General features: G+C 41.5%; 1 protein-coding gene across 1 annotated transcript; it reads right to left on the bottom strand.

The window, feature by feature from the left end:
• Window positions 1-2,948: 2,948 nt before the first annotated feature.
• Window positions 2,949-11,540, bottom strand: znf592 (zinc finger protein 592). The gene is made up of 9 exons (XM_061774325.1): window positions 11,362-11,540; window positions 8,896-10,973; window positions 7,981-8,159; window positions 7,504-7,677; window positions 7,248-7,407; window positions 6,331-6,576; window positions 4,917-5,029; window positions 4,659-4,797; window positions 2,949-4,584 (listed from the first exon to the last, which is right to left on the bottom strand). The coding sequence occupies exons 2-9, from the start codon at window positions 10,951-10,953 to the stop codon at window positions 4,198-4,200; spliced, it is 3,456 nt and encodes a 1,151-aa protein (XP_061630309.1). The 5' UTR covers window positions 10,954-10,973; window positions 11,362-11,540; the 3' UTR covers window positions 2,949-4,197.
• Between the last annotated feature and the right edge of the window lie 1,705 nt (window positions 11,541-13,245).

The following is a 13,245-nucleotide window of genomic DNA, read 5'->3' as shown; positions in this document are numbered from 1 at the left end:
CAAGAATTACTTCAGCTCAAGACAACATTTCATTATTAACTGATATTATCACAAATTATTCCAATTGCACAAAGTAATTCATACTTTGATAACTTATTTAGTTGACTTCATATTCAATGTCACTGATGATGTAGTGGTACACTCGCCTGACTTTGGTGGGTTCAGTTCCCATTCAGTGACGGTATGAATGGGAGTGCGAATGATTGTCCGTGTCTATATGTGCCCTGCGACTGACTGGCGACCAGTTCAGGGTGTAGTCTGCCTTTCGGCCGAAGTCAGCTGGGATAGGCTCCAGCGCCCCGCGGCCCTAACCAGGATAAGCGGTGCTGAAAATGGATGGATGGATGGATGGATGGACTTCATATTCATCTATTTTGTGTCACACAAAAAACCCAGATATAACAATGGTTGAAAGACCTGGTTTATTTATTTAAGGTACATTACATTATTATATTACCATAATTGGTAGCAAAAAAGTGCAACACTCACAGTCACTGGTCACTTTAGAATCACCCTTATTGGCCAAGTATGTTAAAACACACAAGAAATTTATCTCTGGCAGTTGGAGCCTCTCTAGTACTACAGCAAAAAGCCACTATAACAAATTACACATTTGGGACATACAGGCAGTCATACAATAGCTATATGTGAACAATCTATCCAATGAAATAAGTTTTTAGTTTGGAATTACAGTAGCAGTCAAAGTGCATTATAGTAAGAAATGTTTCTAATAATTTGCTGCATGGGAGGGGCAAAAAAATAAAAAACACCTCATTTTATGATGCAGTGCGCTTGCCACAAGAAGTAAAACTATTAAATGTTGCAATCAGTACATTGGTAAATATCTTGAAATAATTGTTCAGATAAACAATTTGTTGAGCTAACTGAGTACGTTACAAGAGACTATGGGTCAGGGTCCACATGAATATTTACACACCTATCTTTATTGTTGAGAGAATACGTGTTGCATCCCTAGGGGCGAAGGTTGCATGATGTCTTCCTTAAGCAGGTGTTGCCTCCTTTTCTGAAAGCAATAAACATCAGTGAGATGGAAGCAATCACAGCAACCACTATAAATGGGTCAGGATCACTATAAAGTGCCAAATCAGAACCACTCGGTCATCATGAAAATGCAGCAGAATAACGAGAGTCTTGGTCATACACAGTATAACTGGGCATATACAGTATTTGCACAAATACCAGTAGAATGATAAGTTTGTTTTAAATGAGCAGAATAATGAAAGTCTGGGTCATATACAGTATAACTGGGCATATACAGTATTTGCATAAATACCAGTAGAATGATAAGTTTCTTAAAATGTATTTCTTTCTTTTTGTCCCTCCTTTCTCCCCATTGGATTTAAGTGATTTTGGCATGTCCCATACACTGTTCTGCTAACTACAGTGTGGGTAATAAGTGGTTAAATGATACTAAATATATTATCAGGTTTTTACCATCCATAACATCCATCCATCCATCCATTTTCCGAGCCGCTTCTCCTCACTAGGGTCGCGTGCGTGCTGGAGCCTATCCCAGCTATCATCGGGCAGGAGGCGGGGTACACCCTGAACTGGTTGCCAGCCAATCGCAGGGCACATAGGAACAAACACCCATTCGCACTCACAGTCATGCCTACGGGCAATTTAGAGTCTCCAATTCATGCATGTTTTTGGGATGTGGGAGGAAACCGGAGTGCCCGGAGAAAACCCACGCAGGCACGGGGAGAACATGCAAACTCCACACAGGCGGGGCCAGGGATTGAACCCAGGTCCTCAGAACTGTGAGGCTGACGCTCTAACCAGTCGGCCACCGTGCCGCCCATCCATAACAATTGATTTGATATAACGAGTCATTTTTATTATGTATATTCTATTTTCATAATCATACTGTACTGAATACATTTTGCAGGCATCCTTGAAAATGCTGTCCAACCTGTCGTTATGGAGTAACTGTCCCTTTAAGAAACAGATGTTTTCTGGACATTACTACCTGGATTTTGTCTTTCTCCGATGGAGGCTGAAATAGTGGCTAGTTGCAGAATAAATATTTACACTTTTGTTTCATAATTTTCCTAATGGCAATTATGTGTGTGCAGTTGGATGCTTTCAAACTTAACATGTCCAACCTGTCATAGTGAAACATCAACTGAAATAAACACCTTTTAGTATTTCACAATATATATATATTGTTAAACAGTACATATAACATATTGTTAAACAGTAGCTACAGTGAGCTTGCTAACTGACTCATGTTGCTTAGTTAAGGTCCACCATGTGCTCATTAAATGCTAACATTAGTCAAAAATGCCCATCCTGTAAGCATGCGCATATATTTTGCTGTTTGCATGTACATTGCTTGATTTCAATTTGGAAAAAAACAGTGTGTGAAAGCCTGACCAATATGCATTTCTAACAGCACAACTTCAACTTAATACAGTAAATATGATGTTCAATGTCAACTCAAAGGCACCTTTTGATTTAAATATCATACTTAACTGATGTCTTGTGGCCAATCTTTGGTTTGATGAAGATGGACTGCAGGTTTTTCATGGTGTCATCTGGTCAATTGATGAACATATCTTCAGCGTCTGTCTTTGCTCTTCTGCCATCCAGTCTGGAGAAGAACATATATAGTGAGAAAGAATGGGCTAAATATTCTAATTGGATGAAGTTATTGCTCTGGTTTGCTTCTAACTGCTTCTATCCACCTCGATGTCTTATTAGTCAAAGAGAGCCAATACAAAAGCTGTGTCAAATATTCTGTAATTATATATCAGGGGTTGGGAATCTACAGCTTTTGGGCCAAACAGGGCCCTCGAGAACAGCTTCAGCCTGCTATGAATCAACATCTTTTACAATGTTTCATACATACCGAAAAGCTTTATCACAATAATACATGTTTTGTTAAATTCGTCTTACCACCCAAAAAAGGCAAGACAGAAATATAATTCAATGCACCAGTTTATTTGTATGTACTTTAGGTAACCATAACAGTAAGGCACATGGGCCACTGCATGCTAAATAGAGGTCATAGCTTAAGAAATGCTCTTAAGGTAGGTATACAAGTCATCTCTGTACAGGGTATCAAAGGTAAAAAATATCCTTCAACAAGCACAAAATGATACATGTCAGCCTGGGCAGCCACATGCTGCCATTTAAAGAGAGTAGAAAATTAAGAACTCATGTAGCACTTACATAACAAAAAGGTTCATAAGTCAATATGACTTAGTATTCCCAAGATGGTCCCCAAAATCAATTTATAAAATTCAATAATGTGGGATAATACACATTCTGCATTGCACTGAGATTATATGCGACTCCTCTGCATATTTAACAATCACTGCCATTTACCATAGAGGTAGTTGCCGTCTCACTTCCGACACAAAATAGTCACAGAAAGGTGTCCCTCACTTGCCTCCTTTCATATTATTTTTCCCTGTTCCAATAAGCTGTTTGATCTTGAAAAACGTACCTTGATTTGGACAAAACAGAACTCATGTGCCTCCAAAATTTAACTTTTGGCAGTCTGAGGTATTTTCAATACTGCTGAACCTCACATTCAAAAACCTTCTGCTTCCCCTTTACAAGCATTTGCTAAAAAAATTAAACTAAATGCATATAATGCTCATATAGTGAAACATATCTCTTGTTCCTGAAGCCCAACTTTAGTAAGGCTTTAGCATCTGTTTATAGTTATTAGTCCTGTTTTTAAATGAATAGTGCATAAAAAAAATTGCATCCAGAATGCCCTTCAGGGGACATTGGGTGGCATAATACGAAGATTTAAGCAACTAAATTGCAGTTAATTACAAAAGTGAAAAAACGCACAAGCTTATCAATGTTGTTAACAGTTTGCACCAGAACTCAAACCCTACAATTCCGTTACTCCATCAAGGTGAATAAAATAATTTGTTAAAAAAAAAAAAAAAAAAAAAAAAAAAAAAAAAAAAAAGAAAGAAAAAGCTTTGGCTGCAATATGAGTGCCACAGTCTTGAGAAGCACAATGATTCTAATATCCAACATGCAAAGTTAAATAAAAATCTGTGAAATCAGGCTTATTAGTTGGTCATCTGAGATATATATAAAAATCTTATTCTTTGTTAAACATTTGTTTTAATGTGCTGCAGTGAAAAAGTGTATTCATGCGGAGCATTGAGCAGCATCCAAGAGGAACACAGCTTGAAAGATGATTGGATGTCATTGTCCTGATGTCTGAGTGGGATTTGAATGAGAGTCCTCATCTCTCTGCGAGAGCTCGACATCACTTCGCTCATTGTCGGCATCATCAGGCCGACGGTCCCTCACCGCCTCCTCTTCCTCGGGATCTTTGACCTTGTGAACAATAACCAGGTGTCTGCTTAGGGACAGCGGTGAAGTGAAGCAAAGGCCGCAGTGAAGGCACTGGGGTGTGTTTTCGGCGCTTTTATGCTGAGGTATGTGCTCCTGGAACTGGGCGTTGTCATCAGTGATGAATCCGCACTTGGAGCAGCGGAACTGTGTTTTCGGACGCTTGGGTGAAGGAGCCTCCAGAGAATTTGCCATGTCCTGCCCTTCCTCCTTGCCAGCTATTGGCGGTCCAGAATCCTGTGATCAGAAGAAGTCTCGATATGCGGACCGGTGATATTCACACTAACAGGTATTGTGTAAGAAATAATTACCTTGCCCAAAAATGTTTTGCATTCCTGGATAGAGGTTTTAGGCATTTGGTTAAGGTCAGGATTTTTGATTCCATGCATAAGACTTATGTGGTTCTTCATCATCACACTGCTGGTAAATGTCTTTCTTTCTGTGCAATACCTGAAGAGGTACAGTCCATAAAGATGGTTAACTTCAATAGGATCAAATATAGTTAAATCACAACTCAGTTTCCCCCCTCTCACTAGATAACTAAAACGGCGTTGCAAAACTTATCTTACCAACAAGTGTAAATTTTCTTTTTCCCATCGTGGTCACTGCGAATGTGTCTTCTTAAGCTTGTCGTGGAGTTGAACGACTGGTCGCACTGCCGACAGGGGTAGCGCTTCAATGACTGCGGAGAGGAAATATTGAGTGACCATTTCAGTGGTAACACATTAACGTTACATCTGTTTGTACTGCATGTATAATTGAGGGTTGTGAAGAGAGCTATTAAATCGAATGACTTTATTGCTTGTACACAATCACATTTGTATTACTGGTAATTATTTGAGTTAACATTGAATAGTCCCAATAAATGTGATGTGTCTGAGGAATGTATGAATGACTTGTAGCCACTTAAGAGTACATAACACTTTGTTAGTACAAGAACATGAAAACTATGCTCAATATTTACATTAATAACTCATGAAAACAAAACAAAAAAACAACATATAAGAGCTGTTGAAACCTTTTATTGCTACATATTCAAGGTCGCAGATAGATTACCAACATGTCTTCCACTAGACGTTTTCTGGAATTCGTATATTACATGAATGCAAAATCATGTACTGTACAGTGTTCACCCGCAATATCGCAGTTCACTGTTTGTGACCAGTGTTGAATTATATAGAATACAGGCAAGTCCGAAACGAGTTACGAGTCTTCAGTGAAGTACCATGTTGTGCTTCAAAATTACATTAATATAAAAAAATATGAGGCTTATAGAAGCTGAGGAAGCAGATACAATTTTGTGTGTGTATACTGTATGTCTGTAGCAATCACAAGTACAGTGGTGCTTTGACTTAAAAGTTTAATATGTTTGGTGACCATACTTAAATCACTTATGTCAAATCAATTTCCCCCATTGAAATGAATGGAAATTCCATTAATCTATTCCAGCCAGCCCAAAAACCCACAGATTTGTATGTGCTTTTGTTAAAGAATAATAGAACTCTGTACTGTAAATTATAAATATAAAAACATAATAAATGAAAATTCAAAGAAATAAACTGGCTTTATGAAGTGTCATTAAGGCAAAAATCACAAAAATACCTGAAATAGGTGACACTGTGTGAAAGAAAGAACAAGTGAGGTTTGGTGTGGACAACAAGAAGCATAATTCATCAACCCAAGCAATATTTGTCTAAAATGTGTTTGTAAACGGATTTGTAAGCGAACCAATGTTCCACTAAGAGGTTCCATCTAAACTGCTTCATATTTTCACTTCACTCGAGTTGTGAAGATCCTGAACTTAATTGTGACTCAATTCATTGCCCACAAGTCAAGGAAGGGGAGGGAAAGGAAAAAAATCAGCCAAGCAACGGCTCCTTATGTCAAAAAACATATACGTCGGGGCACTCGTAAGTCAAGGTACCACTGTACTTCATAAAAACACACAATACAAAAGGTGAATGAATGGAAATGGTTCCTCACCTTAACATGCTTGGACTTCAAGTGGGAAATATAAAGGTCTCGTTCAGGGAAACACTGAAGACATTCCCCACATGTCCAGCCAGACGACTTCACACGAGGACCGCCATCCTTTTCTGCCTCCTTCCGTGGAGCCTCTCTGCGTTTCACCGGGGCGTGGATGGGACTGGCATCCGGATGCAAAACACTATCGTTCATTTGTTTACTGTCAACCTCTGGCTCTGGTCTCGCCTCCCCTCCATGCACACTCTATGGAAACAGATAATACAATCATATTGCATATATACAGTTGCCACATAGCATGATAAATAACATGGATAACTTTTTTATTAACTAATTAATTCTAAAATGTAAGTAGTTTAGATGTCCTGAACACGACTCCCCCAAATTCACTCAGTAGCGAACCCTTGAAAGTTGTAAAAAAAAGAAAAAAAATTCACCAGTTTCACCAATCACCACCAAATTTGGTGGACGTCTAGCCTGACAGGACGCACGAAACAGTCTCAAGGAACCATGCTCAAAACGGAACAGGAAGCAGTCCGTTTTGAAAGAAACTCGCCCAAATGAGCCCCAATCTGAATCAGGTATACAAGACCGACAGGCGAAGCCAAATGGCAAAGTTTTTTTGCCTATGCCGTGTTATGTGGGTGGACCGTGGTGTCAGTTTCAGGATTTTGAGGATTTGCCATGAAAATAGGAGTTCAAAGGTCCATCTGTCGCTGCTTGCAGCTTTTAAGCACAATTTTTTTTCATTTCTTAAACTCCAGATATTATCAGCATTTTAGTTCCATTACTAATTTTTCAAGGCTCAAATGTCAACTACCAGTAATGCCCGTATTACATTCCAAGAAGATTCCTCCCAGGCAAATTTTAAACTCAAAGAAACAAGCAGTCACTTTGTTTAAATAATCAAGGTTTACCTTGAAATGTTGCATCAGAAGCTGCTTTTGAGAGAAGACCGAGTTGCATTCTGGACACTTAAACACGCAAGTGAGACGCTTGTTGGCATCTTGATGAAAATGTTGAAAGAGTAACCATTTTTTCTGGAAAATATTACCACATGAGCACTTGAAGTTGAACCTGTGAAACAAAGAGATCTTTAGTTTAGAGGTTTAGTTCAATTGGAAAAAGATACAATAGAATTTATAATGATGTGGTCACAAGTGTGTAACTTACTGGGGAGGGATTTTGCTAGCACTGTGTTTATTTTTCATATGAGCTTCATAGCTGTCTGAGGTTTTGAAGGCAACGGGGCAGGCAGAGCACTTGTGGAGAACCACACAGTGTTTTTCCTCAATGTGCGTCTTTTGTCCTAGAAGGGTCTTGAAGACCACTTCACAGTGAAGACACCTGCAGGGAGAAAAAGTCGCCACTTTGAAAGTGAGGTCAAGGTGAAGGATTTGCAAACAGTTCCAAATAGTCAATTTTGGCCCAAACCTTTCTGAAGAGGAATTTCCTATTTTGAAAATGGCCCAGCCAGGGCCTTGATATAAATCAAATTGAAAATGTGTAAGATTACCCAAAGGTAACTTGTTGGTTGATAGGAAAAGTGGAAGCGACAAACACCGCCGTTTGTCCAATTGCCTTCCACTGGCGATATAATGCAGACCATGACTCTGATACACCACTTGCATTCAGCTCATACTAACTTACTTGTACCAGGCTTTGCGCGCATAGTGGAGACAGTTTTCCCTGACGTGCTTCTGAATGTCTGCACAGCGACTCACAGCACCGCACTCGGGGCAGCAATAAGGGGGCTTGAGGGTGTGGATGCGCTGGTGGGCTCTCAAGCTGCACTTGTTAGGTAGCAACATGGAGCAAACCTTGCAAAACTGTTGTAAGAGAATAGGAGGGAAAGGAGGTAACATGAAAATTCAATGTATGCACAGGTTTCAGTATATAGATGGGTTGAGCAAAAATTCATTTGAAACCAGGCTAACGTGAATGGGCAGATTTAACAAATACATTTTAATATAAATGAGTGAGGCCTCTTCATAGAATGAATATACACAGGGTCCTCGCTTTTACAATAGTAGCCACATACGTTTCAAGGTTACGAAGAGTCCCCAATGCAGTTATTTGCGTGGTGGAGTGAGAATATGTCGTTATATGGCACAGGAAGCAACTCTCAGTCACCGCCACAATTACGGTTTTTCATTTGATTGTTTTATATTCATGGCCAATACGTTTTTTTTCATAAAAATATTGACTGGATTTACGACTTTGTTAGCCTCGGTTAGTGATACCTACGGAGCGTTCCGGCTTCCTTACAAATTGCAGCGGTGTAAGAATATTCCTTACAAGTTGCGTCACCGCTGTACGAACGGAACTCCCTTGTAAAATGAGGACTCCTATAAAGTTGGCCATTTATCTACATGTTCTTGATTTACTATGTAAAAAAATTAACAATCAAAAAATATTTTTAATTGGATACTTAGTTGGAAAATTCATGATTAATCAAGTCTGACACCCATGATAAGTCAATAAAAAGGCAATCCTGGCTGAATCTTCAGCTTTAAACTGTGTTGTTTGCCTTAACTGTTCATATTGCAATAGGAGTTTACCCACCAATCCTTTCTTATCTTCTGACAGAGATTGATAATGGGCAGCGAGTGCTCGGTGGTCCGACAACTGCTTGTTGCACTCCAAGCACCGCAGTCTGTAGTGGGTGACGTTGTCTGGATAGAGAGGCATGACGGGCTGGCTTTTAAGTGAACGTGACGGTCTGGCACGAGAGTCTGAGTTGAGTGGTTCTGTATGGAGAGGTACGAACATGTGCGCCTCCGCAATGGGTTTCATGTGGAGCTGCGTGCACTGCATCACCGAGCCGTTGTTCTTGTGCTCCCTGGCGTGTGCCAGCAGTGCGCACTTGTTGAAGAACACCATGGTCTTGGCACAGTGTGTGCATCCCACCTCAATGTGGACACTCCTCCGGCTGTAATGGTACATGAGGCTACGCTCTACCCCGAAAGAGTCCCCGCACTCGAGGCAGCGGTAGCCTCTTGCAGGGAGGCGGATGTCGCTGTCAGGCGGGGGGTTCAGGTTGGGCACGTATGTCGGCACGGGGTTGCTGTTGTTCAGCAGCCGGTTTAAGGTGCCCGCTGCTGCGTTAGGGACGGATGTTTGTGGCCAAGTTTTGATCTGGTGCACCAATGGGACGGTGCTGCACACAGTTGACGAGAGCGTGTGTTGACTGGACTGATGCGAGGCGGAGCGGCCCGTCACCGAGGCAGCGACGCTGTGAGGCACGAGGTTCAGACTGGCAAGGTGCGCTGCTTTGGGAAGGAAGCTAGAGCTTCCTGTATGTCCTTTAGTGGAAGAGATTCTCTTTGGCATATGTTCCTGGGGTGCAGCTGATGTTCCATCAGGTAAATTCTGGAACACTGTTGAAGTCCTGGGGTTTTTCTCTGATTTGCTGTGTAAGACTTTGGGTGAATATGCTCCATCCTCACTCAACAAACTCTGCGATGGTGAGGATTCATAGGCTGAGTGGACGTCGTCCGTTTCAGAATCAGGCAGCACACTGGTAACTGTGCGCTTCACCTGCCCACTGGTGGTTTTGATGGTCTTTATTCGGACCTTGGGTATGACTGGGGGTGACCCCCCGGCCTTGCCGCTGCTGTCGCTGCAGATGCTCACAGGGCTGTCGGGTGGCTTCATCAGGCGCTTCACCGCCTCGAGTGGGCTCATGGGACTACGAGGGGATATGGGCACTTTGGGGCTGTATTTCATGCAGTCAATGCTCATTGCTGGAGACTCTCTGGGACTCTTAGTCTGCTCGCTGGGATCCTTTCTAGCATTGAGAGCCACCAGAGCCTCAAGGCACGAGGGCACTTTAGATGCATACGGCTTTATTTGTGGGAACGAGTCAGGGCCATCAATCGGGGATCCCAAATTGCAGGAAGTCTCATTGAAGGTCTTGTTATTGCTTAGGTGAGGGAGTCCACTGTATACGCTTATCATTTTATTACACACACAGTTGTCAGGTGGCTCCTCACTTCTACTCCCGGACGACTCATTGTCCTTCTGGAGCTCATCGAAAATACAAAGATCTGACTTTTGTGGATCGTCTGCTGCTGAGGGTTCCACCAAATTGGATTCGTTTGGGAAACAAGAGCTCTCTTGTTTGGGATACGCATTGTCTCTCCTTATTAAACTGTCTTCAGACTCAGGACTGGAAATGGGACCGGAGTGAGTGTGTGACTGGGAAAACGGTGGCGTTGCATCAGGTTTGTGTTGAATTGGTGCTTTCCCAAGAAATTCATTTGAGAAGTCCCCATTCAGAGCAGAGACAAATGATTTACTGAAGACACTGTTAGCTGTGTCGCCAGATCCCTGTGTATTAAATCCATTTTGCAAAGCTGGTCCTGAGTGGAAGCCATTTCCAAAACCTTCCAACGGCTTCTGGTGATGCGTGTTCTTCACAATCACACTCACAACAGGAATATCTGCTGCAGAGACTGCTTGATTACTCAGTAAATTGTCATTGGCGGATGTTCCCGGGTGTTTCAGATGCACCTCATCATTCCCCTCCTGGATGGGCTCTTTGGCATCTAAGCCTGTAGCATCTGGGATGTCAAAGGCAGCGAGAAGATCATCAAAATCTGGGGTTTTCATGTCACCCATGGCTGCCCAGACTCATAAACCTACAAGGGACATATAAAGGGTTAGTCTATCAATGAATCCAGCACACCAACTAAACTGGCACCAGGGGGTAAAATTTTAACTGACGTTAAATGAGAGTCTGCTTTTTAACTCGAGTAACATTAACTTCGTTCGTCTCGCTATGAAGCCAAACTGAATAGCTGACGAACTCCTATTTCGTAGCAATGACAATACATTGACATGTCATAAATGTCGGTAAATATTACACGCTACAAATGTCCGTATGAGCCACACGTACTATGTTTTGACATTAGCAGTTAGCCGAGAAGTTAAGTTAGCCGCGACGCTACACTACGGAAGCTGATAAAGACTGTTAGCACGATGCTAACCGCGTAAAATTACCAACGAGCAAGCGAAGAGCCAGCTTACCATTTGACCCGGCTATGCAAAACAGTTCTAATAAACGACTGGGACGCCCTGCTGTTTCGCCATTTAGACCACGTTAGCAACGGGTACACGGTTACAGCGAAGTTAGATCGCTAGCCTAGCGTCAACTTGTGCTTTTTTCCCCCCTCCAAATGTTTTCTTTTTCCCGAGCTTGGTCTGGGAGGCAAGAGGCGGTGCCATAGCTCGCGTCCATGAAAGTGTTTCCTCCCCGTAACGTAAATTATTCGCGTGTTCCGTGTGGCTAAATAACCAGAATTTTGCACTTGAATTGAAAGTAAGTATATTTCGTAATTCCCCGTTTTCCACTTCCAAGGTAGTTCTTTTTAAAGATACCAGCGCAATGGCTCTCACACTTTTAAACCAAGTACAAGCTAAAAAAAATACTTTGCTCTCCAAGTACCACAATCATGGCCAGCATTAAAATACAATAGTAGGCCCAAGTGTTCATTAAAAACGAGACAGAAGTTTTATTTCTGAAATGTAGTCTATTCAATATTATTGTAATTGTAAGGCCCTGTAACATGCACAGTTTGTACCTCAACATTTCACTGAAATATAGGGAAATAAATAACTAGTTAAATAATGATTCAATTAAAATATATTGCACATAATTTAAATATAAATGTACCTTATTAATTAATTAAAGTTAAAAAAAGGCAAATATACAGGTGCATCTCAATCACTTGTATTGAAGAAAGTTTATTTAGTTCAGTAGTTCAATAAAAAAGTGATTTTTTTAATAGATTCATGAAACACAAAATACTCTTTAGAAGCACAAATCCTCCTTAATAAATAAATAATATAATACAGCGTTTTGTTAGTTCCATGTTATATTAACCAAAACTAAAATGAATAGTGATATTCTAATTTGGCTGGTTAGCACATCTGCCGCCCAGTTCTGGAAACCGGGGTTGAAATCCCGGCCTGCCTGTGTGGAGTTTGCATGTTCTCCCCGTGCCTGGGTGGGTTTTCTCCGGGCACTCCGGTTTACTCCCACATCCCAAAAACATGCGTGGTAGGTTGATTGAAGACTTTAAAATTGCCCGTAGGTGTGAATGTGAGTGTGAATGGTTGTTTGACTCTATGTGCCCTGCGATTGGCTGGCGACCGGTTCTGGGTGTACCCAGCCTCCCGGCCGAAAATAGCTGGGATAGGCTCCAGCAGCCCGCGACCCTCGTGAGGATAAGCGGTAAAGAAAATGGCTGGATGGATATTCTAATTTATTGAGAGGCACCTGGACACGAATAAATGTGAATGAGTGCCTCATACTAATTAATTTAATTATTTTGAGTATATAAATTCATACATTAATTGACATAACAATCAAATTGATGTACATCCCCGATCAGTGTATAAAAATAACACATTTAGAATAAAAACTTAACCCCCCAAAAGGTTGAAAATATGGATGTAGCACAGTGACCGAGTGGTTTGCACATCAGCCTGGGTTCCGGCCTTCCTGTGTGGAGTTTGCATGCTCCTGCCATCCTTGCGTGGGTTTTGTCTGGGTACACCAGTTTCCTCCTACGTTCCAAAAACATGCGCAGAAGGTTAATTGAAGACTCAAAATTGTCCTCAGTTGTGAATGGTTGTTTGTCTATATGTGCCCTGCGATTGGATGGCGACCAGTCCAGGGTGTACCCCCGCCTCTCACCCGAAGTCAGCTGGGTTAGTCAGCACACCCTCGACCCTGGTGAGGACAAGGTATAGAAAATGAATAGTGGGAAAATATGGACAGTCCGCTGCGAAGCATTTTGTTGTAATTGGGTCAAACTAATTATACTTAAATCCTAAGGTCAGGGTTTGACTCATACAATTATCTGATGAACAATTAACTGAAGAAAAATCATCCTCGTCCACACAGCT

This window comes from Phyllopteryx taeniolatus, chromosome 5, assembly GCF_024500385.1.
Source record: "Phyllopteryx taeniolatus isolate TA_2022b chromosome 5, UOR_Ptae_1.2, whole genome shotgun sequence".
Classification (NCBI taxonomy): Eukaryota; Metazoa; Chordata; class Actinopteri; order Syngnathiformes; family Syngnathidae; genus Phyllopteryx; species Phyllopteryx taeniolatus.
Note: the sequence above shows the minus strand (reverse complement) of the source record. Positions and strands in the feature narration are given on the sequence as shown.

Bases quoted from the DNA above. Each gene is read 5' to 3' on its own strand.
- znf592 (XM_061774325.1), bottom strand. From the start codon at position 10,953: ATGGGTGACATGAAAACCCCAGATTTTGATGATCTTCTCGCTGCCTTT. The intron at 7,408-7,503 runs GTAAGTTACACA...TTTGTTTCACAG, and splicing joins GCTAGCAAAATCCCTCCCCA to GTTCAACTTCAAGTGCTCAT. The intron at 4,585-4,658 runs GTAATTATTTCT...TTCTGATCACAG, and splicing joins GCAAAACATTTTTGGGCAAG to GATTCTGGACCGCCAATAGC.